General features: G+C 37.0%; 2 protein-coding genes across 3 annotated transcripts in view; both read left to right on the forward strand.

Annotated features, from left to right (window-relative positions):
- The window catches only part of LOC115422737 (CXXC-type zinc finger protein 1-like), a 31,493-nt gene extending 25,179 nt beyond the window's left edge, over positions 1 to 6,314 (forward strand). The window contains exon 15 of the mRNA XM_030139245.1: positions 6,285 to 6,314. The gene's annotated coding sequence lies outside the window, so the exon portion shown is untranslated. The remainder of the gene's footprint in view (positions 1 to 6,284) is intronic.
- hdac6 (histone deacetylase 6) lies at positions 645 to 23,827 on the forward strand. 2 transcript variants are annotated; one of them, XM_030139241.1, is made up of 28 exons: positions 645 to 757; positions 2,996 to 3,088; positions 3,277 to 3,411; positions 4,663 to 4,748; positions 5,613 to 5,697; positions 8,648 to 8,688; positions 9,605 to 9,701; positions 9,803 to 9,900; positions 10,894 to 10,998; positions 11,708 to 11,776; positions 11,853 to 11,979; positions 12,957 to 13,022; positions 13,119 to 13,178; positions 13,275 to 13,364; positions 13,492 to 13,598; positions 14,536 to 14,603; positions 14,691 to 14,838; positions 14,915 to 15,043; positions 16,086 to 16,254; positions 17,605 to 17,810; positions 18,268 to 18,460; positions 18,548 to 18,697; positions 18,946 to 19,123; positions 19,204 to 19,544; positions 19,829 to 19,975; positions 20,065 to 20,211; positions 21,479 to 21,607; positions 22,419 to 23,827. In XM_030139241.1, the coding sequence occupies exons 2-28, from the start codon at positions 3,017 to 3,019 to the stop codon at positions 22,485 to 22,487; spliced, it is 3,312 nt and encodes a 1,103-aa protein (XP_029995101.1). In that variant the 5' UTR covers positions 645 to 757; positions 2,996 to 3,016; the 3' UTR covers positions 22,488 to 23,827. The 2 variants fall into 2 exon arrangements, with proteins under 2 accessions (XP_029995101.1, XP_029995102.1); XM_030139242.1 differs by lacking the exon at positions 645 to 757 and adding an exon at positions 782 to 957.
- Positions 23,828 to 25,244: the final 1,417 nt, after the last annotated feature.

The following is a 25,244-nucleotide window of genomic DNA, read 5'->3' on the forward strand; positions in this document are numbered from 1 at the left end:
TTAAAAAAAAAATTATTTATTTATTTGAACAATTAGCATTGAACAGTAAATATACATAATAGTATACAACAAAAAGGGTAGAAAGTTCCATAATTCACAAACTCTTTTACATTATATAGAAAAATACATGTAAGTAAAAACATTAGGAAAGAAAAAAAAAAAAAATAAAATAAAATAAAATAAATAAATAAAAATAAATAAAAATATGTAATAAAAATAAAAAAAAATTGCTCGAGGAATAAATAGAAATTATCCAAATTGAATAAGATCATACATTTGACATATATTTTTTGTTTTATTTGCTTTAGAATTTATACTATTTCTCAAATTGTCTACGTAATTGGAAAAAAAGGACTTTGAAAACAGTGATGTTTGGACGTTGATGTACAAATTTGGCGCAATGAATGTGAAATTTGGCAAAAATAATCAAAAGGTCGATAATATATCTTTTTTCTGGAGTTATTTTATCAACGTGTGATAGGCCAAATAAAATGTGTTGAAAGTTCAATTTACACGAAGAGTCCATTTTTGTGTTTATAAAATTATTTAAATCAATCCAAAATATATGTGTGTAAGTGGAAAGGAAACAAACTTCATCTGAACAGGATCCCGGTCCAATATGGCGGCGACACAGACACATCCATCACCATTCCGCGCATGGGTGACGTCATATATATGCGCCTGTTTTCGGCTCAGTTGGCGCTCATTGCTCCGGAAAAAAGTGGATATCTGGAAATAAAAGCAAGTGAAATCTGCGGTGAGTGGGAATAAATGAGCGTGTTTCGGCGTGAACGTGTTTAATGTGACAGTTCAGGGTCTGACAGGTTTAATACAGTAGAAGCTAACAGTTGAGCTAACGGCTAGCTCAGCCTCAGGTTTTGGTTTCTGTCAGAGGTGAAACTGGTCCCAGTTGGATGTTTATTCAGGTTTGATCTGCAGAGAAAACATCAAAACAAGGTGAAGTTTAATTAGATTCAGGTCACAACGCATTAACCGGGTTCAGAAAGCACAATACATGACTTTAATGATCTGAAAACGTGGCAGATTATCTCAGATTGAAGAAAGCAGGGATTAATTTGGAATGACAGGTTTTTAGGGACATTATCTCATCATTATCTCACATTTTTATATGAAATGGACTGAGAGGGAAAATCAGATTAAAACAGGCATATTTTATCTGAATTTCCAGAATATCTGCAAACAGAGAAAGTGAATTTATAAACAATTCCAGGTTTTTCTTGAAATGTGAAAATTAATGAGTATTTTAATATCTACATCAACATATTGTTACTTACTGTATTTCTTTACTTAATGATTAATTTTCTAATGTTTGAAAGCAGACTGTGAAGCTGAAATAACCTAAAACCCATCATCTGAAACCAACAAAATACAGTAATATTCCAATCCAATTTTATTTATAAAGCACTTTGAAACAACTGCAGTGGACCAAAGTGCTGTACAGAAGAAAAATTAAAACCAAAATAGAAGTATACAATACAGAGTAGATTTAAAGACACAAACTGTACAAAAACAAAAAAAGTGCTATACAGAAGAATAAATATAATAATATTAGATGCCTTTACAGACTTTATAAGAAAAATATTACTGATTCAATGTTATTTTTATTAATTGCTGTTCATTTTGTTATTTTCGTTATTATTTGAGCTCCTCAACACTTCACCGTTTACCTTTAACAAACAAAACACTTTGCACTTCAGTCAAATGTAACCCATGATACCTTTACTATGTCATATGTTACTCAATGTCCAGTTAAGTACAAACTTCAGCAGGATTGACAAAGATATTTATCACATGTTAACACGGTCAGTCATCAGGAGAAATGTCCTGAGGTGTAGTGTTTGTTGTTATGTTTGGCTGATATGTTTTGCTGCAGAGTCACATCAGTGGTGTTTTTAATATGTGCGGTGCAAGCTCTGTTCATCTTCTGTCAGTCTATTATTTAAACAACACTTATGTAGGATTTACAGCAGTGTTTTTCAGCCTTGGGATCGGGACCCCACATGGGGTCGCCTGGAATTCAAATGAGGTCACCTGAAATTTCTAGTAATTGATAAAAAACAATAAACCTTACTAATAAAAAATATATGGTGAGTTGACAGAGACAATCACAATACATAAAAGACATGACAAACTGTGAAGCTGAAACTGAAGCACTGTGCTACTGTTTATCTGTCAAATGTTCTTTGTGGTCAGTTTCAGATGCTGCAGCTCTTTCGTAATTCATAGTTTGAGTTCTTGTTTGTTCAGAATTAATTGTCAGCCTTGGAAATCCAAGCTGGACTGACTGTACATATGCTGACCAAGGAAAATTAAATTCTCACTTTGTGCAGTAATCTACACCTGGCTTTTCTGCCTCCATCCATAATAATATACATTATATAGACTAAATGTCCTCTAAAATTAACATTTATTTGCAACATAGTATAGCAAACTATTACATGATCAAAAACAAATAAATTTTAGCAATAAAAAAATGTCTTCGTTTTGAATGTCTGGGGTCACCAGAAATTTGTGATGTTAAAATGGGGTCACGAGCCAAAAAAGGTTGGAAACCACTGATTTACAGTATGTTTTTTTCTGAGATAAAACTGAATCTGAGTCAATAGGATATTTTCTAAATTATCGACGTTACACAACTTGGTTCTGATGGACAGTTTGCAAATGGATGGTATCAGACAATATTATCTTCTCTAGTGTTAATATGATCAATATTGAACATATTATAAATGCTTCTGAAGTGGAATAACTGACTTTGATGGACAAAATAACAAAAAAAAACTAGAAAAAATATCAGCTCAGTTCAACAGTTGTTTAGTATCTATTGAAGTCAGACATTTTTTCCTGCTCCAAATCATCATTTTATCAACCTATAAAAATCTAGTATCATTGACCTGTAGTATTTGTGTTAATCTGAACCAGAGTTGACCCCACTGATCATTTTATTCATCATTGCCTCCTGTTGTTTTTATTCCAGGACGATCTTCATCAACCAGTCATGTCGTCTGGTTCAGATCCTCCAGGATCTGGGCTGAAGTCCGTCAGGAGATCCCCTCGCCTGTCTCCCCAGGTCTGCGTGCTTGATTATCGATCACCTATAAACCCGTTAAAGATTACTTCAGCTGTCAATCATCTACTGGAGCTGGAGTTTGACCTCATGTCCACAGACGCTGACAGTCGGACGTCAATCGAGACTGACAGTGATTTTGCAGAGAAGAGACGGTTTCCGTGAGGTAAAAGTGTTATTTGCGTTTTCAGGTCAGCGGCAGCAACTCTAAAGGGAACGAGGGAAGGAAAGGAGGCAGCAGTCTGCAGGAGGCGAAGAGGAGAGGAAGGATGGAGAGGAGCAGAGAGGAGAAAGAAGATGAGCTGAATGACAAACTGCAGCAGCTGGTGAGAAAAGACAGACACACAGCATGACAAAGCAGGGATGTCGTCCAAATATGTTTTACATTCAGCTCAAAGTCTGGAAAGGTTGAATAGAAAACACGAAATATATGTTTATTATACTTTTTCTTTTTTTTTTTTTTTTACTTTGGTTGACTTTTGCTTTGACCATTTCTGCAACATCAAATACTTATTTTTGGTGTGTTTTATAGGCAGCATACAATCTTTGGAAGTAATAGGCTTTATGTAGCTGCATTTTAATATAAAAGAACATTCTATCATAGCTGTTATTTTTACTAGTAGCGGTAATAGTAGTAGTAGTACAAGGACTGAACACTGCAAATAAGCAATACAGGTAATGTAGTTTGATGCAAAACATTGTAAACAATGGCAAAAAATTAGAAAAGGGCATGTATTACACTTGAATTCATAGTAAAACTGCAAAAAATAATTGAAAAGTTGCCACTAAACTAATAAATAAACACCTAGTTTAATCAGTTTGAGTCATTTGTTGAGGAAAAAAAAAAAATCTCTGATTCCAGCGTCTTAAATGTGACATTCCTGTTTGTTTTTTCCCTCTTTTATGACACTAAACTGAATATGTTTAGGTTTGTGACTAAATAAGATGTTTGGAAAAAGATGAATTTGGGCTTTTAGATACACTTTTTTTTCATCAAGTTCTTTTTTTTAAGTTTTCTCAGTATAATACAAGTGCAGTGCTGAATGGTCCTTACAGAAATCTGAAGTAAGCATGGGTGTATATCAATCGCACCTAGCTCCATAGAAAAAACAAAACAGAACAAAACAGAACAAACAACAGACTATACATAAAATAATCCTTCCTCAGTCATTGCCAGTGCACTAGACGTAGTAAAGGATCATTATCACAACAGAAACCTGCACTAGGAGTAAGTACAAAGTGTGCAGCGTTGTTAAACTGTACCTAAACATCACAAATTTACAGGGTCTGGAATGTTTTTAGGAGGAGACCCCACACTTTCTGGAATTTCCCATTTGATTGCTGAAGTGAGTATCTAGAAACACTTTTTTTTTGCCATTTTATAGCAGTTTTTGGACCCAACTTGAGAAAATAATCAACAGATTAATAACCCACAGCCACAGTAATGGTTATTATTTCCTTTTCAAGGTGTTCAGAAGTCTTAAAAGTCATATCATTTGAGCCTAAAAGTGTTTAATTTCCCCATAATGCTAATGCACTCTTAAGTTGAGTCTTAAGTTCACCGTATTGTTTTTCAGGATCTGTCTAGCAGAGAATCAGCCTGTGGAACTGGTCTGGTTTATACTGAGACCTTCACTCACCATAAGAACCTGTGGGAACCCAGGTACCATCAGATTCACTCAACACAGACACTGATCCTGAATCTGGAACATGTGTTTGCCTTGTTCTGAACTGAGCTGCAGGATTATAAAAGAAGGGATTCAGAGCTGTTCATTGTTTTCTCTGATTCATGGGAATTATTGGACTGTAGCTGAATAATATAGTGTGACTGCAGTGTTAAAAGAGCTTTGTTCTGACTTGTCTTCTGTACCCATTCTAATCAGAAATCGGGACTTCACTGATACTACAACCTGATGTATTTATGTAACAACTGAAATCATTCTTAACTCGGTAAAACTAACATCTATTCACACTTTGTTTTATGTATAACCTTATGATAAAATTAGCAAATTGCAGCCACATAATGATGTTAAATGACTTAATTTCAGTGCATTTTTTTTTTTTTTTTGGTAAATGAACTCTTTCAGTTAATGTTCATGTTTTTTTTTTCTATTCACAGTAATATTCACAGTACTTACATTACAGTACTCCCCATTGAACACAACTCAAATTCATTTGTTCAGATAAAGAACAGAATAGCATATTTCTTTCTTTAAACACTGACATTGCCGTCCTGGATTAAACAGCTCATCTTTCTATTTATTTATATCATCATTTGTCTGATGAATGTCTTTTAATCAGGCTTTTTGTGGCTAAAGGCAATTTTATCCACATTGCCAGACAATAAAGTGAATCTTGAATCATTGATCATTTAAGAACCAAGAAAAACTATAATTATGAAATTAAAAACAATAGAGAATACTAAGTTTAAATAGGTACCAAAGGGTAAAATTGCTTCCTGTTGCTTCCTCTTAAATATAATTGCTGAAAATGACACATAAATAGTAATAAATATTGTTTGTTTCAGTCATCCAGAGTGTCCAGACAGAGTGACGATGATCATGACAGAACTGGAAAAACAAGGACTGATGTCTCACTGCATCAGAGTGGAGGTCAGAACACCTGTCTGTCTTCTACCCATCTGTTTGTCTGTTTTATGGCTTTTCCACTGACAGAATCAGCTCAACTTCCCTCAGCTCAGCCCAGCCTTTTTTTGTGTTTTCACGACTGTTTCTAGAATCACCTGATACTAAGTATGACATGAAACTGCAGATCACAGACTGTCGCTGCATCAGTGTATATTTGTGTCATCACATGCAACAATCAAACTAAGACAGCAGGAAATCTCCAGTCACATTGCAGACTAGAAGCACTCAGAGAGCGCAGACCTCCGCCAAGGCTGATCAGTGGCCCCCCCCGTGGGCCCCCCCACGCCAAGGAGGTTATGTTTTTGCCAGGGTTTGTTTGTTTGTTTGTCTGTCTGTCTGTTTGTCTGTCCGTTAGTGTGCAACATAACTCAAAAAGTTATGGACAGATTTTGATGAAATTTTCTGGTCTGCGCCCCCCCCCATGGGCCCCCCCACCCCCGATCACCACCAAAATTTAATCATTTCTTCCTTATCCCATTTCCAACAAACCCTGAAAATTTCATCAAAATCTGTCCATAACTTTTTGAGTTATGTTGCACACTAACGGACAGACAGACAGACAGACAGACAGACAGACAGACAAACAAACAAACCCTGGCAAAAACATAACCTCCTTGGCGGAGGTAAAAATTTTAAACGTTGGTTTCATCTTGATGAATCAACCACAGATGTCAGTCTAAACCAGGGATGTCAGATACTACATCTTCTTTCAGGTTCCACTTTCAGCCCAATTTGATCTCCAGTGAATCAGACCAGTCAAATACTAACATAACTAGAAGCACTCGGAGAGCGCAGACCTCCGCCAAGGCTGATCAGTGGCGCCCCCCGTGCCCCCCCCCCCCCCCCCCCGATCACCACCAAAATTTAATCATTTCTTCCTTATCCCATTTCCAACAAACCCTGAAAATTTCATCCAAATCTGTCCATAACTTTTTGAGTTATGTTGCACACTAACGGACAGACAAACAAACAGACAAACAAACAAACAAACCCTGGCAAAAACATAACCTCCTTGGCGGAGGTAATAACCTATAAATAATGCCAACTCCAAATGTTTGTCTTTGTTTTAGTGGAAAAAAATAACATTAAATTAAGAAAATATTTGAGCGACACGGTGGTGCAGTGGTTAGCACTGGAGCCTCACAGCAAGAAGGTCCTGGGTTCAATTCCAACACCAGTCAACGGGGGGTGGGACCTTTCTGTGTGGAGTTTGCATGTTCTCCCCGTGTCTGCGTGGGTTCTCTCCGGGTACTCCGGCTTCCTCCCACCATCCAAACACATGCACTGATAGGTTAATTGGTTAATCTAAATTGCCCATAGGTGTGAATGTGAGAGTGATTGTTTGTCTCTATATGTTCAGCCCTGCGATGAACTGGTGACTTGTCCAGGGTGTACCCCGCCTTCGCCCCTATGTAGCTGGAATAGGTTTCAAGCGACCCCTGTGACCCTAGTGAGGATAAAGCGGGTTCAGAAAATGAATGAATAAGAAAATATTTACATTTACACACTACCCAAACAAAAAAGATGTGGATACATGAAAAAAATGTAATTTCTTAAGAAAAACAAGTGCAGTTTTAACAATATTTTGCCTCAACTTACCATTTATACATGTGCATTATGGATCAGATCTACAAAGACACAAAACATTTAGTAACAGGCAGAATATTGTTAAAATTGCACTTTTTTTTTTTTTTTAGACATTTCAGGTTCATATATTCACATTTTATTGTTAAAGGATAGGTGTCATTATTTATTGGCATAGTGTAATTTTTTTTTTCACATTAAACCAGTGGTTCCTTACATTTTTTGGCTCATGAGCCCATTTTAACATCACAAATTTCTGGCAACCTTCAACATTCGAAACTGAGACTTTTTTTTTCAGCTAAAATTAATTTGTTTTTGATCATGTAATAGTTCACTATACTATGTTGAAAGTAAACGTTAATTTTAGACAACATTTATTCTATAAAATGTATATTATTATGGACAAAGGCATAAAAGCCAGGTGTCGATTACTGCACAAAGTGAGAATTTTATTTTCCTTGTTCGGAATATGTACAGTCAGTCCAGCTTGGATTTACAAGGCTGACAATTAATACTGAACAAACAAGAACTCAAACTATGAATTATGAAAGAGCTGCAGCATCTGAAACCGACCACAATGAACATTTGACAGATAAACAGAAACACAGTGCTGCAGTTTCAGACTCACAGTTTGTCATGTCTTTTATGGATTGGGATTGTCTGTCAACTCACTATATATTTTTTATTACTAAGTTGTTGTTTGTTTGTTTTTTAATCAAATACTACAAATTTCAGGCGACCCTATTTGAATTCCAGGTGACCCCATGTGGGGTCCCGACCCCAAGGTTGAAAAACACTGAATTAAACCAAGCAGAAAATTTGGAGTCATTACATATAGGTTATTATTTTACTTGAAATCACACTGGTCTGTATGTGGAACCTGAACTAAAACTCGTTCGTCATCCTTGACTGTTAATATCTTAAGTGTATGTTTTAGACTTTGCCAATTCATCCTGTGGGCCAGATTGGACCCTTTGGCGGGCCGGTTTTGGTCCGCGGGCCACATGTTTGACACCCCTGGTCTAAACTCTACAGGAGAACCTTAAAACTATCTACGTTCATAAAAATCAGAAGTTGCGGTTTCCTCCATCCTTGCTTTGTAGCTGTATTAGCGCTGAATATGGCATCACAGTAGGTTTACGAGTCATCGCTATGGCAACGAGCCACACCGAGGAAGTACCGTACCAAACCCAAGTGAGGTCGAGGTGAGTTGAGCTGATGCAACCAGTGGAAACAGCGATAGTTGATCTGTTTGTGTGTTTACTCACCTGTTGGTTTGTTTACATCAAACACCGTAACTGAACATGTTTTATGTATTTTTATGTTCCAGCCCAGAGAAGCTACAGAAGAAGAGCTGCTTCTGACCCACAAGTGAGTTCAAACTTAACCCATACAGACCCAAACAGCCACCAGTGACCAAAACCATCTACTGATCTAAACTGTTTAATACCTGTTGATCCGCTAATTCTATCAATACATGTCAATAATTGGTGTAAAATACAGTTTGTTGTCTTTTTATGGTCATCAGATATGACCCATTTGGACGTTCAGAGGCTCCGTAGTTACCATGGAAACGCCGTCATCTTCTACAACATTGATTCACCAGTAAAACCCATGGAGTTGGATCAATGACAGTAGATGGAGATGCTTGTTTTCACTTTCAGTTGTTGATATCTTTGCTGAAAAATTCACTTTTTCTTCAGTTTTCTTTGTTTTTGTATAATAACCTTTGAATTCACTCAAATGTAGGAAATTAAATACATGATTTACAGTGAAAAATGCAAAATACAGCAGATAATATTATAATAAATTGTGATAAATTACTTAAGAAAGGTTAAATAGAGAGAAAAATTCATTTGGAAACTGCCACAAAATTAGCATCGCGTCTTTATGAATTAATTAATGAATGAAACTTAACTTTTATTGGACTTTTAGATTGGAGAGATGTATGCTGGTGCAGTGATGGTGTATTTTTGTGCACTGACCCCCAATCTTCTATTGCTCTGCTTCTTTCAACAAGAAGTGGGATTTTTACAGCAGGAAATAACCTTCGTGTACTTACATGTGTTCTTCACTGTTTAGTTTTGAAGCACAAAACCATTTGGGAACATGAAATACTAACAGAAGTGTATAAACTATAGCAGAATCTGTCTTCAACATCACTGCATCTGAGTTTAAATCATAGAATTGTATTTATTTATTGTCGCACTCTTACCTCTTCTTTGAAACCTTCCCTCTTCATTCTACTCTAACAGGAGAGTGTGTGTGTTTTTTAATGTTTTTTCAGGAAACAATACGTGGATTTAATGAAGTCGACTCAGACGATGTCGGAGAGTGAACTTCAGTCTCTGTCGGATATGTACGACTCTGTTTACATTCATCCTGTAAGACTCACACACACACACACACACACACAGTAGAATGTGTGAAACGTTCCGTCTGAGGATCCTCAGGTGTGACGTTCTACCGCGTTCTCGTGTTCCAGGAGTCTTTCCAGGTGGCGCTGTTGGCCGTGGGTTCGCTTCTGCAGCTCGTCGACAAAGTCATGACGTTTGAGATGAGGAACGGATTCGCCGTCGTCAGGTAACGAGCAGACTGTGACAAAAACGAGTACTTTATTGACTATTTTCTTCATTTTATGTTTATTTTTCTTCATGTTTGGATGAATTTGCTCATTGTCTTGGCTATATTGTTCATTTTCCCTCGATTTTATGTTATTTTATTCATTTTAGTTCATACTGTTTAGTTAATGGTTATTTTTTGTTTTGTTCAATTTCTAGATTAGTTTGAGAAATTTATTGTTAACATTATTCATTTTATGCTCACTCTTTTTGTGTTTGTTTTTTTTTTTTTTTATCACATTGTTCCTTTCCTTGGTTTTGTTCTTCTTTGTTCCATTTTCTAAATTATTTTTGGTCTTTTTTTTTTTGTTCATTTTAGTACATATTGTTTAGTTAAAACTTTTACTCAATTTTTGTTGATTTTCTTGATTATTTTGGAAATTATGTTGTTTATTTTCTTGATTTTATGTAGATATTTGTTCATTTTTGTTCATGTTCATGTGTCTTTATATATTTTCTTGATTATTTTCCTCATTTAGTTTGAACTCTCTAACTTATGTTGTTCATGTTTGGTTCACTACTCAATTTCAGTGGATTATTTCATTCATTTTTCTGTTCATTTTTTAAAGTTTATTTTGTTGAGTAAATGCTTATTTTGTTCATTTTTATTTAATGTTGTGAAAGACACTGTGATCAAAATAATCAAAAAAATTCTATACGTCTTTTACATGTAATGCATCATAAAATGTGTTGACACGTGGATTCATTTTGCAGTTTAAAAAAGTCTGTGAATCCATAAGTTCATCAATTTTTCCAATGATTGACCTTTTTTTCACCTGTAAAACAATTGTCTTGTGGCTTGACTTTAATAGGTCACCATAAAACAACAGAAGTTTTTAACTGAAACAGGTGAATTAATACATTAATAACATGCCTATCTGTTTCTGTCTGTCTGTTCTTCTGTCTGTCTCTGTGTGTCTTTCTGTCTCTGTGTGTCTGTCTTTCTGTCTTCCAGACCTCCAGGTCATCACGCTCAGGCCAATCAGGCGAATGGTTTCAGCATATTTAACAACGTGGCGATCGCTGCTCGCTACGCTCAGACCAGACATTCAGTCAGCAGGTCAGTGTGTGTTAAGAGACGGTGTGTTCAGGGACAGCAGGATAAATAAAACCCGTAGACCAGGGGTGTCAAACTCATTTTCTTTCAGGTTCCACATTTATCCCAGTTTGATCTACAGTGGGTCGAACCAGTAAAATAATAGCATAATAACCCATAAATAATGACAAATTCAAATTTTTCCCTTTGTTTTAGCGCAAAAAATAACATTAAATTATGATAATATTTACATTTACAATCTATCCAAACTAAAAAGATGTGAATAACCTGAAGAAGTTCAGACTATTTACATTTTATTGTTAAATGATAGTTTGTAAATATTTTCATAATTTTATTTTATTTTTTTGCACTACAACAGAAAAAATTTGAATTTGTCATTATTTATAGGTGTAATGTAATATTATTTTCTTCACATTAAACCAAATTTTTTTTTTTTTACTTGAGATCACATTGGTCTGTTTGTGAAACCTGAACTAAAACCACTTCAGTGTCTTTAATTTCTGTTCATTTTTGAAACTTTCAACACTGTCTGTGGAAATGCAGTTTAAGACAGTGATAAATGACTTTTAATATGAATTTTAATATGGAACTGTCAGCAGAAAAACCATCTCTTCTGTCCCTTTTGTTCTATTTTGTCCTGAACACTTAAGTCCACGTACATTATTTTTGTTAATGACCTGTGGATTTATCGTGCGTCTGTTTTGTGCGTCAGGGTACTGATTGTGGACTGGGATGTTCACCATGGTCAAGGAGTCCAGTATCTGTTCCAGGACGACCCCAGGTAAAATCCACTTCCACAGACTCTGAAACCCTGAACAGAAACTATAAAAACTAATCTGTGTCTGTTTGTGTTTCAGCGTCCTGTACTTCAGCGTCCACAGGTTTGAGAACGAGTCCTTCTGGCCTCACCTCCCTGAGTCGGGTGCTACGTTTATCGGCAGTGGTCGAGCTGAAGGACGGAACATCAACCTGCCCTGGAATAAGGTGAGGAGTTTTTACCGATAGACTTTTACTTCAGGTTATACATTTAATTCAGTTTGGTTTTTCTTTTCACTATGGATTTATTTTGTTCAACGAGTGCATAAATATTTTCTTTGTTTAAAAAATTGAGTAAATTTTGTTGTTTTTTAAAAAAAAAAATTATTATTATTATTATTATTATTATTAATAATAATAATAATAATAATAATAATAATAATAATAATAATTTTAGCGTTAGTTTGGGTTTATCTGTTGAGTTTTTCAAAATAACTTTGATTAATAGAAGCTGAAAAGGGTAGAATGTTAGAATGCATGATGTGAAATGTTTATAAAATCTGAAACCATGAAAACTAATGAAAAAATAGCCAATTTTACCTGCAATTCTGTTCCAGTTTAGTTCCTGTTGAATTGTTCTACACAGTTATTATTTAGTGTGTTTAGTCATGTTCTTAAGTTAATGTTTAAGCTTAATTTATTGTCCTGGTGCTACTGTGATTTTTTTATCACTTGATGTTCTAGAATATACCTAAAAAAAATCATCTTATAATTCACTCAACTAATATTTGAAGGACTAATCTTATTTTACCAACAATTCAAGACCAAAACAATCAATAATAATAATATGAGTAGGTAATAAACAAGTAATATAAGTATGAGAAAAAAAAATAGAAGTTAGTCCTCAGTGCAACCAGCTAAATTTGTATGCTTTGCCAGAAGAATGAGGAACCACTGAACAGAATTTAAATCAACATACAGTTATTAAATTGTCTCCATTGTTCTTGTATTTGTCCTGAAATAAGATGAGACTCACTTCATGGAGAGAAAATAATACCCAACACTGAGATAAGTAGATAAAGCTGAAGGCCATCGGAGGTTTTCTTCTGATCTTGTGGCTCCGTGTGATATTGATACAGTAAAATAGAAACATGACCTCTGAGCTTTCCTCTGTTTAACGTCTTCTGTTTTCTGTTGGTGTTCAGACGGGGATGACGGACTCAGATTATATCACTGCTTTCCAACAACTGCTGCTACCTGTCGCCTACGAGGTAAAACACACACTGACTGACACACACACACACACACACACATATAATACACACTGGTGATGCTGTTGAACTGATGGTGTGTGTGTGTGTTTTCAGTTTCAGCCTCAGCTGGTTCTGGTCTGTGCTGGGTTTGATGCAGCAGTTGGAGATCCAAAGGTGGAAAAAAAAAGATAAAAAAGGAACCCTTTATCAAAATGAGATGAGCCTGTGAACATGTTTTCTAATTAATTTTGTTCTTGTTTGTTTGTTCAGGGGGAGATGTGTGTGAGCCCCCAGTGTTTCCACGTCCTCACTCACATGTTGATGAGTCTGGCTGAAGGCCGACTCATTCTGGCTCTCGAGGTAAAAGCACTCAGGAGGCGTTCAGGGACACATTGAATATCAGGACATTTGACTCATCACAGTGAATAGGACTGTTTTCTATGGTTTATTCATGTGTGTGTGTGTGTGTGTGTGTGTGTGTGTTCAGGGAGGGTATAACCTGAAGTCGACAGCAGAGGGTGCTGCAGCTTGTGTCAGAGCTCTGCTGGGAGGGGCCTGCCCTCTTCTGACTCCACCCACTTCACCTTCACACAGGTATTTACACAAACATGACACAAATTCTGTTCTACACTAAATCCATAAAAAGTCATAAATATGATCGTCCGAAATTAAGGCCTTAATTCTCCTTAAAGCTGGTTATTAATCACTAAAACATAGAGCATACAGCCCTATTTTGGTCAGAAGTAGGTTGGACCAGTAAGATATTATCATAATAACCTGTAAATAATGACAACTCCAAAATTTTCTCATTGTTTTTGTGTAAAAAAAAAAAAAAAAAAGTTAAATTGCGTGAAAACATGGGCATTTACAAAACAATCCTATCACAAATAGTAGAGGATAATAATAGAGGATTCTGTTAGGTTTCTGTAAATTGGCTTGGAGTCTGGTTTTTGACCAACTCTATATATAAAGTGTCATGAGATAACTTTTTTGTCACGATCTGGCACTATATAAATAAAATTTGATTGATTGAGTGATGTAATTGGTTTTCCCCTGTAAGTTGCTTTGGGAAAAAGCGTCTGCCAAATGCATAAACATAAACAAATAATGCGAATAATGCCTTAAGAGAAGTACGTACAATTTTAACAATATTCTGCCTGTTACTAAATGTTTTGTATATTTACAGATTCATTTTCATCTGTAAGTTGACATGCACATGTGTAAATAAGCAGAGCATTAATATTGTTAAAATTGCACTTTTCTTAAAAAATTTCAGGTAATTCGTGGTTGTTTAGGTTATTCACATTTTTTAAAGGCTACTTTGTAAATGTAAACATTCTCATAATGTAATTTAACTTTTTTCACTGTTATTATGGTCTGGCCTACTTGAGATTATATTGGGCTGTATGTGGCCCCTGAACTGAAATGAGGTTGACAGCCCTGCACTAAACAACAGAATCTGAATACAACAGACCTGGGATGACAGTCGTACTGGGATGACACCAGTTGAACCTGTTTCTGTCTCTTCCAGCGCTTTGGAGTCCATCTCTCAGACAGTATCTGCTCTGTATCCTTACTGGGCGTCGCTACAGGTTCTGGGTACGACACACAGACACACACAGAATTATGATGTATTTATATGTGCTGTTACTTTACTTAATGCCTATCGATTCTGTTTTCACGTAGAAGGCAGCTCATTGACCGAAAGCAGCGTCATCAGAGCTACAGCCAATCAGGAAAGCACAAAGAACACCAGCCCTGCCCACTCAGTTACCACGACAACAGGTCTGGTATACGATGAGAAGATGATGGAGCATCTCAACCTGTGGGACAGGTGTGTCTCCCTCCCTGTAAATACACACTTAGATCATGAAAGCAGTAAATAAACCCTGTCGTCTGTTGTGCTGCAGACATCACCCTGAACAGCCTCAGAGGATTTCCAAAATCTTTGCGAAACATCAGCAGCTAGGGCTGGTTGACCGTTGCCAACGGATATCGGTTCGCTCAGCAACCGAGGAGGAGCTGGCCATGTGTCATAGGTCAGTGAATACAATGAAATACATACTGTGTCTAAAATGGAACAGCAAAAGCAAACGTCCCTGTTTTATTCTACATAATACAGGGTGTTCATGAAGTCTTTTTACAATTTAACAGGTTTATTACAAAAGCAAATGAAGAGGCAAATCTGTGGAAATTATTACAAAATGAAAAGTAGATATTGAAGTTTTTTTGCCTCATTTAATTCACCTCTATATGGGACCATTAGTTGCATGAAGCAGATCCAGACTGTACTGGATTAGTTACCATGTTTACTGTATCATAGCCTCATCAATGGCATCAGTAATCTTTTCCTTCAGGTCATTGAGGTCCCGTATCTTTGTTCGATACACGATATCTTTAACATAACCCCATAGATAGAAACCCGACTCCAGGTACATTTTTATTTTAATCTTTGTCTCGGTGTGAGTGTGTCTGAAAAACGCCAAGTGGCTTCCCTTTTTTTAGATAAAATTTTGTGTTCTTTAATTTCTAAACTTTTTGCCATTATAAAACATAATTTTAGATGTTTATAGTATAATCCTATGGAAGAGGATTAGGTCCACTGGAAAAAAACATTTTTTAAATTAAGGTCCAGTCTATATTTTTTATTATTATTATGAGAAAAAAGTCAGAATTCTGAGCAAAAAGTCTGACTTTTTTCTCAGAATTCTGCCTTCAAACTCAGAATAATAACAAAAAAACTACATTGGACTTTATTTTTTTTCTCTAGTGGTCCTAATCCTCTTCTGTATAAATACTATGTACATCATTATGATAAAAAAGTGAAAAAATAATCATGACTACATGTATTCCTGTAGATATGGATTTTATCCCAGTGATAAGGTGCTGGAAAAATTTGAAAATGACCCTGAAAAGTGCTTGAAAAGTGCTTGAATTTGACCTTGAAAAATCTGTACAAACCCTGTGATTAACATATCTGTTGTAATTTACAAAGACAGAGACTTTATGGACACCATGTACATACCTGTACACATGCAAATCAAACAAATGCACCTAAAACTGTATAATTTGCGTTTGCAGCGTGCCGCACATTGAGCAGATGAAAGCCACTGCAGCGATGAAGCCCAGAGATTTGTACAAACTGGGAGAAGAGTTTAACTCCATCTACATCAACAACCAGAGCTACCAGTGTGCCCTGCTGGCTGCTGGGAGCTGCTTCAGCGCTGTGGAGATGATCATGAAGGGGGAGGTAACACACATATATGAAAATATTGAATGGTCGTAGCCACAGGTTCATCTGTGTTGCCATGGTAATGCTGTGTCGCTTGTAGGAATATACATATTCTATACTTGTAACCAGGAGAATGTTATCTAAAACCTCAACAAAGCCAATATTCGGAAAACAAAACATAACTCAAACAAGTGCTTAAATGGACAAATATGTAAACCAGTCTAACAGTCTGAGATCAGCCTATGTCATGAATAATTTAATAATTATTCATATATTGTTTTGTATCCCAGACCCGTTAGAAAAGAAACACCTGAATTCAACGTGTCCACATACTTTTGTCCATATAGTGTATATTGCATTTGTTCTTAGTGGTTCAAGTTTGTTAAAGGGCTCATATTTATCCAAGCCCACTTTTCTTAGTCTGTGGTTCATTTATTTGTGCATTTGGACCCTAATAGTTCATACAGTTTGAATGTGAACCCTCCAGGTGCTGCAAACCTATCTTTATATTCATTTGGGCAAAAATCGAGTGGATTCCAACAACCTGTTTTAATTCCTGCTTAATTTGTTAAGTTTTATAGCTAGTTATGTCACGACATTTGCACATATAAGGTCCAGACTTCAGATGAGCGTTTCTCCGAGTACGACATAATTGTTTGTCAGCAGCAGCGGTTGTAGTCCACACTGAAAATATGTCCAAACTTGGAGCCCATTACCTAAAATGTTCAGTTGTTGGTTGAACGGGACAGAGCAGCACAGCCAACAACCTGGAGGGGGCGGGGCCTGAAGTGGCTCATGTGCATTTAAAGGGCCAGCGCTCCAAACCACCTTTCTGGTGTCATTACTGAGAAATAGGGTTGAAGATGGACCTGTGGAGTTGAATTGATGAAGAATTCAGACCCAAGCAGAGCATTTAATAATGGATTAGATTTATATAGCGCTTTTCTATGAACGCATACTCAAAGTGGATTCGCTCTCACATTCTCACTTTGGTGGTGGTAAACTACATTTGTAGCCTGACGGAAGCGTGGCTGCCAGTTCGCACTCATGGCCCCTCCGACCATCACCACGCATTGGTGTATGAATGGGAGTGTGAGTAGCAGCACTGGAGGCAAGGAGGGCGAAGTGTCTTGCTTAAGGACACAACTGCACATGACTAGGACAGAGCAGGATTTGAACTGCCAACCCTTCGGTTATTGGACGATGTGCTCTACCATCTGAGCCATGGCCGCCCCATTTACCATTTATGTAGACCACAGGGACATGTTGGAAAATGACGAATTCCATTTTTTCAGTATCAGTCCTTTAATACTGATTCTTTAGAGTCTTGAACTCTTGTGGAAAGTGACCGTCTGTCCGTGTGTTCAGGTGAATAATGGCGTGGCCATCGTTCGTCCTCCTGGTCATCACGCGGAGAAAGACTCGCCCTGTGGCTTCTGTTTCTTCAACACGGCTGCGCTCGCTGCACGTCACGCCCAGAAAATCTCCCAAGATCCAAAACTGCGCGTCCTCATCTTGGATTGGGATGTTCACCACGGCAACGGGACGCAGCACATATTTGAGGATGATGACAGGTGAGGAGGAGGAGCAGTGATGAAGAGTACTGAAAACATGTCTGAAATTAGAACTGCTGAAAGTGGTCAGAAACAATATACAGATAATTAAAGCTACTGTTTGACTAATTACAGTGACAATAGTGTTCATGTGTAGGCTCATTATAACAAAAAAAAATTATGATATGAGTAAAATAAAGACATAAACTATCAGAAAGACTTCATGTTTTTGTAATTGAAATGCTCATATAACATTTTGTGTTTGGCCTTAAATCCGCCCCTCATTAGAGGATAATTGTGAGCATTTTGGGTCCAATTCATTTCTGACTAGGGATGGATACCAAAGTCCGGTCGTAAATGTACCCTGTGACTGGAATATTTTTTTCTTCCAAAGTGATGCTTCAGATACAAAGTCTGATTTTTATATCTGTAAACTGACACTGATCTGAACTGTGGATTCTCTTTTCTCTGTCTACAGCGTCCTTTACGTCTCACTCCATCGCTATGACAACGGGGCCTTCTTTCCATCTTCAGAAGACGCTGCACCTGACCGCGTGGGCTTGGCACAGGGGGCGGGGTTTAACGTTAACGTGGCGTGGAGCGGTGGACGAATGGGCGACTCTGACTACCTCGCTGCGTTTCATCACATTATCATGCCAATCGCCACCGAGGTAACACACACAGACGCACACAAACAAACACATGCACACATAAACACACTGTGATGGAGCGCTCTGATTGGTCGATCCTCTGTGCAGTTTAACCCCAAGCTGGTTCTGGTGTCAGCTGGATTTGACGCAGCTCGTGGAGACCCATTGGGTGGATATCATGTGACACCCGAGGGATACGCCCACCTCACACACCTGCTGATGTCACTGGCTGGAGGGCGTGTCCTGCTAATACTGGAGGTACAAAAACACACACAAAACACACACAGAATAGACATTACAGTCATGGAAGCTGGTGTCTACACTAAATAAATAAATAACATCCACCGTTTATCACATGGTACAGAACTAAAAGGTCACCCAAGTGTCGATTATTGTAGATCTATCCTGGAATAAATCCAACAACTGAGTGATAAATATCGTCCAGAGTCATTACATTTATAAAAGTGATAAAAAGTGAAATGACCTGCATTGACTCGTTCTTTCAGGGGGGTTACAACCTGTCGTCCATCTCAGACTCCATGGCGATGTGCACCAGCGTGTTGCTAGGAGACCCTCCTCCCTCCCTGGTGACTCCTCTCCCTCCTCCTCACCACTGCGCCGTGGCAACGATCAATGAAGTCATCCGACACCTCTCCCCCTACTGGAGCTCACTGAGGATACACAGTCAGTGCAGTCTCACTCGCTTTATGCAGTTTCCTCGTGTTTAATTCTGGTTTAATCACTTTTGTTATTCTTTAATTCAGTCCCAGACTCTGTTCGGGCCTCCCTGCCCTCCCTAAAGCATCGTGGGAAACGTGGTTCCAAAGGAAAAGGCAGGAGGTCGGAGCAGGGCAGCTCAGACAAAGCTCTGCTGCCCCCTACAGGACAGGAGGCGGATCGCAGTCTGGACCAGCTCACTCAGGGATTGGCCAGTTTGGACATCAGTCAGACCACTCCTGTTACGTCCACTCCAGTGGGTGGAGCCAGACCAAAGGTCCGCCTCAGCACAGAGCCGGTCTCCTCCGATATAGAAATAAAGGGGGAGTCAAATGAAGAGTCACTTGTGCCGAGCCAATCAGAGGATAGTACTAAGTCACAGCCTCAGGTGAGAAAAGGGGAGATGAAGGTAGATTACATTTGACCCAATTTTGTACATGTTCTTTGCTTGTTGGATTGTGCATTTAAAGAGTGTAGGAGAAGTGAGTTAGTGCATCACAATACAGTTAGATTTACACTGAGTGAGCATAAACATTTACTGTCAGAGGTCCATTCATGTCAATATAAATGCACCAAAAAAATCTGAGTTCTACTAATGCCAAAACAAAACTTCTGTGACTGTTTCATGACTGATTATTAATGTTCCGTATTTTACTTTTTTGTCATTCCCAGGCTGTTCCCACAACAGCATCAGAGGTGGTTGCTACTGGCAACGAAGCTCCAGCTGAAGCAGGGGCGGAGGCAGAAGCAGAGGGAGCGTGTGGTTGGTCAAAGCCTAAGATGTCTCTGGAGCTGACGTGTGGAGTCGAGATGGGCGGAGTCAGAAGACATTAATTTATTCATCAGTTTAGTGGTTTTAAAATAATGCAGAGTCTGACCTGTCTCTGTCTGTCTGTCTGTGCTTCTAGGACACCATGTATGTGGTTGACCCTCTGCCCTGGTGTCCTCATCTGGACTCGGTGAAGCCCCTCCCTTCGTCTGGTATCGACATCTTCCTGCCGTGTCAGGACTGTGGCTCTGAGGCAGAGAACTGGATCTGTCTCACCTGTTACCAGGTAACGTAATCTGAATTAACCAACTGAAAGTGGTTCTATGTAGTTTTGATGTTCCAAACTGTGACCAGCAGGGGTCAATCTGGTACCAGAACACTAAAGGCAAAACCACCAACTCATCACCCCTATGTATTCACAGACTTTATCAGTCACTGAAGTATAAACTCAGTGTTTCCACATTTATATTATGGAATCAAGTTTTCTTCCTCAGACTAAAACTCAAAAACTTATTTTAACAGTCGGTCAAAATAACACTGTGTCTTAAAATCTTCACGTGCTGCATCAGCCAATAGTTTACATTACCGCTGTTAGCTTAGCTCTGTTAGCTTAGTTCTGTTTTTAGACTGAAAACAGCCACAGTAAAACCACTAATACCCTCTGTTTTCTGTCCAGTTTGTATTGTCAGTATCTGAACTAAAGTTTGAATCCAACAAACAAGGTCCGAACTGTCACAGTTTAGTGTCTTAAAATCTTCATGTGCTGCATCAGCCAATAGTTTACATTACCGCTGTTAGCTTAGCTCTGTTAGCTTAGTTCTGTTTTTAGACTGAAAACAGCCACAGTAAAACCCCTAATACCCTCTGTTTTCTGTCCAGTTTGTATTGTCAGTATCTGAACTAAAGTTTGAATCCAACAAACAAGGTCCGAACTGTCACAGTTTAGTCTGAACCCCGGATCAACAAACGGCAACTTAGCATGGATTATAACATCCCATAATAACTATACCTTCATAAGCCTCATAATCAAACTCACCTGTGCAGAAGAAACACTGACATTTAACCATCCAACTCCATTCTTTACATTTACAGCTGAGTCCAACGGAGAAAATAACAGTGATTCCAGCTTTTATCACTGTCACTTTCTTTGACTTTAAAAGTCGTTTCTTAATGGTTCTCATCCCCTCTGGTCACTTTCTGATGCTTTGGTCAAAGGCCCCGTGGTGTTAGTTTTCCTCACCATTATTAGATCGAGTGTCTCACTACTCCCTCTAGTGGTCATATAAATCCCACAGCCCATCACTGGAAATAAATCCAGTTCAGCTCTCTATAATCCAATAAATTTGCATCTTTCGGAGAATTTCACAGTTTTTTTTTTTTACTATTTAAATGTAGAGATACACACACTGCCCCTTTAATACATCTACTTTTAGCATTTCTTTTTCTTCAGTTTTGTATTGACGTCATTGTATTAAATCCATTTTAATCCATTATTTATATATTATATATTGATTATACTTAATCTTTTTCACCTGTATTTACTGTGGAATCAGGTGTTCTGTGGCCGTTACATTAATGAACACATGGTGATTCACGGCGTGACGGCGGAGCACCCAGTGGTCCTGAGCTTTGCCGACCTGTCGGTGTGGTGTTACCTGTGTGAGGCCTACGTTCACAACCAGGTGAGAAATGACAGCGGTAGAACATCATCTTCATCTGTGATGTTGATGACGTTCATGTCTGGATACTTTGCCTTTTCCTTTTCTGACATTTTTTTTTAACTTTCATGGCTACGTTTTAATCTTTATCATTTACGTAGTTTTTATCTTGTTTTGTCTTTTACTTTTACACTTGTTTTTGTCCTGTGAGCAGTGAATTCTAGTTCAATGACCATTTTAACTAATATTATTTTCAGTATTATCGGAAACGGGTAATTCATTCTTTTCAAAGAGATGTGTAAATAACTTTATTTTATGCCTGTAATTAAGATATATACATGGTAAATCCTTTTTTTTTTGCTACATTTCATTTCATTTCATTCAAACATTAGTGAAATATACTTTATATTTATTGCTTTATGAATGAGACAAAATAGATAGATTTGTTTTGTCCTTCTACTTCTTCTAGTAAATATTCTGAAGTGACTTTAATGTAAATGTATTCAGCAGTAAATTAAATGTACTGTATTATGAGATGCAATTTACTGTGATCTGATGCAGAATGATTCAGTATTGTCAACTTTCTATAATAATTACCTAAGTCTTTTTTTTTTCAGATTCTTCAGGAAATACAAAAAGCTTAACTAGAAATTGAGTGTTTCATGATGATACTGTCCAGTTCAGTTTAGTAGAAATAGTTTGATAAAAATGTCTTCTTTCTTAAGCAAATTAACAGGAAATTAATAAAAATAAATAAATTAAAAACTGCTGAAGAGACTAAAGTCATTGAAATGTTCTTGAAACATCCTAAAATGTGTCTTAATGCTCTGTTTAGGTTCTGTTTGAAGCCAAAAATGCTGCTCACTGTGCGAAGTTTGGAGAGGAGATCCCTCCATGGACCTGAGAGGAGAAGGAGGCGGGGCTTAAAGGAGGACAGGAGGGGCTAGGAGTAATATGAGGCGGAGCTAGGCTGATGAGGGGAGGAGCCAAGAGCAGACAGACAGTATGGAAACCCCTATTTTTTCTGTTTTCACTCTTTCAATAAGTTGAAGTCACACTTTTAAGTGTGTTGCCGTGGATACCGCAGGTGTCAGCAGTGGTGCTTTGTGGGAAATGTAGTCGAATATGCCTTCATTGTCCCACAACTGCCAAAAAAAAAGAAGAAATAAAATAGTATTAATAGTAATCTTTCTCATTTGGTGCTGACCATCATCATCATCAGCAAGTTGTCGGTTCAAATCCCTGGAAATGTGATGTTTTACCAGCAGGAGGACGACGGTTAAAGTGATGCTTTTAAGTAGAAACTGAAGTTTTTTGGATGAAGTTTGATGTTTAGAACAGAGGGGATTTTTTTTCCCTCTTATTTACAGTGTTAATATTCATTTCGTCACTATTTTAGACAAACACAGTCTGATCGAACAGGCCTGAACTCAGCTCTTCAGTTTATCGACCTTTTTCACAGGCAATGCTTGGACTAATTTTGGCGGAAATTGCAGCTGTTATTGATAAATTTTTTTCTTTCACTTTCATTTTTTTAGTGTTGGAAACAGTTGGAACAGAAGTAGAATCCATCTCATTTGTAAAACTTGTGATTTTACGGCTGTAAAAAGAGGTAACCGTGTTGAGTAGAGTTTTAAACGCTGATATAAGAACACAATTTTAGATCTACAGTACTGTACACAAGTCTTAAACCACCATTAAATATGTTTTTTTAAGTAAAGTTACATACACAGGCATTTCTCAATTCCTGAATCGACATCTATACAAGAATATACAGGAAATATATAAACAGTATTACACATTAAAAATGAAAGTTAAAAACGTGTATATTATAGAAGCTGTGCTGTGGTAAACAAAGTCCAAAAAGTCCACGTCAGATTCTGGGATGTTCTGAAGGAAACTTGGTATAATATACAACATTATTTAATAAAATTTCCAGTCAGTCAGGCCAAGAAAATACAAGATGTAATAAATAGAAGTCACTCTGTACTGACCTTTGCCTGTAGAAACCATTTAGCTCTGATGTTTTTGTGTGTGTTTTAAATACTGTGCACACATTTCATTTAATAAAGAAACTGAGAAATAATTATGTAAATTCACTAAAACCCAGCAAAGAACGAAGCTAGCCATGGTCTAAGACTTTTGTGCAGCACTGTATAAAATTAAAAAAAAACAAAAAACAAAAAACTAGAAAACTGACTTTTGGAAATAAACTATCTGTAATATCAGATATTGAAATATTTACATCACACAGAATAAGATACATATCAGTGATCACTTTCAAGATCCTGAGAAGTCATTCTAATACGGTTTAAAAAAAAAACAACAAAAAAATCTACTTTTGTTACTTTAGTGGCTCCATGAAGTGAAAATAAAATAAAAAAGGCAAAATTTTAATAAAAGATAAATGAGCAGTAGCAAATAAAGATCGTTAATGACATTCTGCATTCGGTTTGAATTGTATGAGCTTGTATTTCCCCTCAGACAGTACTTTCAGGAAAGTAATTTGGAAATGGGCTAATTATTAGTAATTATTAACAGTGTATTAGGCAGAAATGGAGGAACAGGGTGTGTAAAAAACAAAACAAAACAAAAAAAACGGGATGTGTAATATTCCAGCGAGCATAAAAGCGACACACATAGCTCAATGGCATCATGAGCCCCCCCACCCACCCCCACCCTCCATCAATATGCTAATATGGTAATACCTGTGATAAGGTAACAGAACAATATACTGATAATCAGCACAGCTTTGCTCGTTGCCCAACACACTGATTTTTAATATATGCAGATATCAAGATTTTCTTCTGCAAATGTCAGTCACAAATCTGACCAAAAACCCAAAGCATGTTTGTTTGACAGGTTTAATGAAGAAAAACTGTATTTAAATGAATGACAACAACAAAAACCTCATGTAAATGATGCAAAGGAATAAAGAAAAAAGTCAGAATATGAGAATGTAGTCATAATGTTTTGAGAAAAAAAGTAATGCTACTGGATAAGAATAGCTGTTGAACTGTTCGATATTTAACAAAACCACTTTGTTTTTCTGGACACGTTTTAATCAAACTGTTATTTTCCACTTCTGTGCAGTGCATGTCATTTACTACGGACGAGGATTAGGGCCAATGGGGGGGAAAAAAAATTAAGATTCAGTGTATTTTTTAAATTATCATTCTGAGAAAAAAAGTTAGAATTCTCAGTTTAAAATCAGAATTCTTACTCTTTTTTTTTTTTCCTCAGAATTCTGACTTTAAGCTCAGAATTCTGGAATTAATCTCAGAATTCTGATTTTATCAAGATATCAAGATTTTCTTCCACAAATGTCAGTCACAAATCTGACCAAAAACCCAAAACATGTTTGTTTGACAGGTTTAATGAAGAAAAACTGTATTTAAATGAATGACAGCAACAAAAATCCCATGTAAATGATGCAAAGGTGTGTTAGGATCACACTGAGGTTAAAAGAAATATGATATTATGAGAATAAAGAAAAAACATAACTAATATGAGAATAAAGTCAAAATGTTTTGAGAAAAAAAAAAGAATAAAGTTGTATTTGTGTGAGGAATAAAATGAAATCGTTAAAATGATCATCTGTTAATATCTTCACAACTTCACCTGAACCCCAAAAACTGAGTATTTAGTTATTTATTAAAGC

The sequence above is a fragment of the Sphaeramia orbicularis genome, chromosome 7 (assembly GCF_902148855.1).
Source record: "Sphaeramia orbicularis chromosome 7, fSphaOr1.1, whole genome shotgun sequence".
In the NCBI taxonomy this organism is placed as follows: domain Eukaryota; kingdom Metazoa; phylum Chordata; class Actinopteri; order Kurtiformes; family Apogonidae; genus Sphaeramia; species Sphaeramia orbicularis.

Bases quoted from the DNA above. Each gene is read 5' to 3' on its own strand.
- hdac6 (XM_030139241.1), top strand. From the start codon at position 3,017: ATGTCGTCTGGTTCAGATCCTCCAGGATCTGGGCTGAAGTCCGTCAGG. The intron at 5,698-8,647 runs GTCAGAACACCT...TTTATGTTCCAG, and splicing joins CTCACTGCATCAGAGTGGAG to CCCAGAGAAGCTACAGAAGA. The intron at 19,976-20,064 runs GTCAGAAGACAT...CTGTGCTTCTAG, and splicing joins GTGGAGTCGAGATGGGCGGA to GACACCATGTATGTGGTTGA.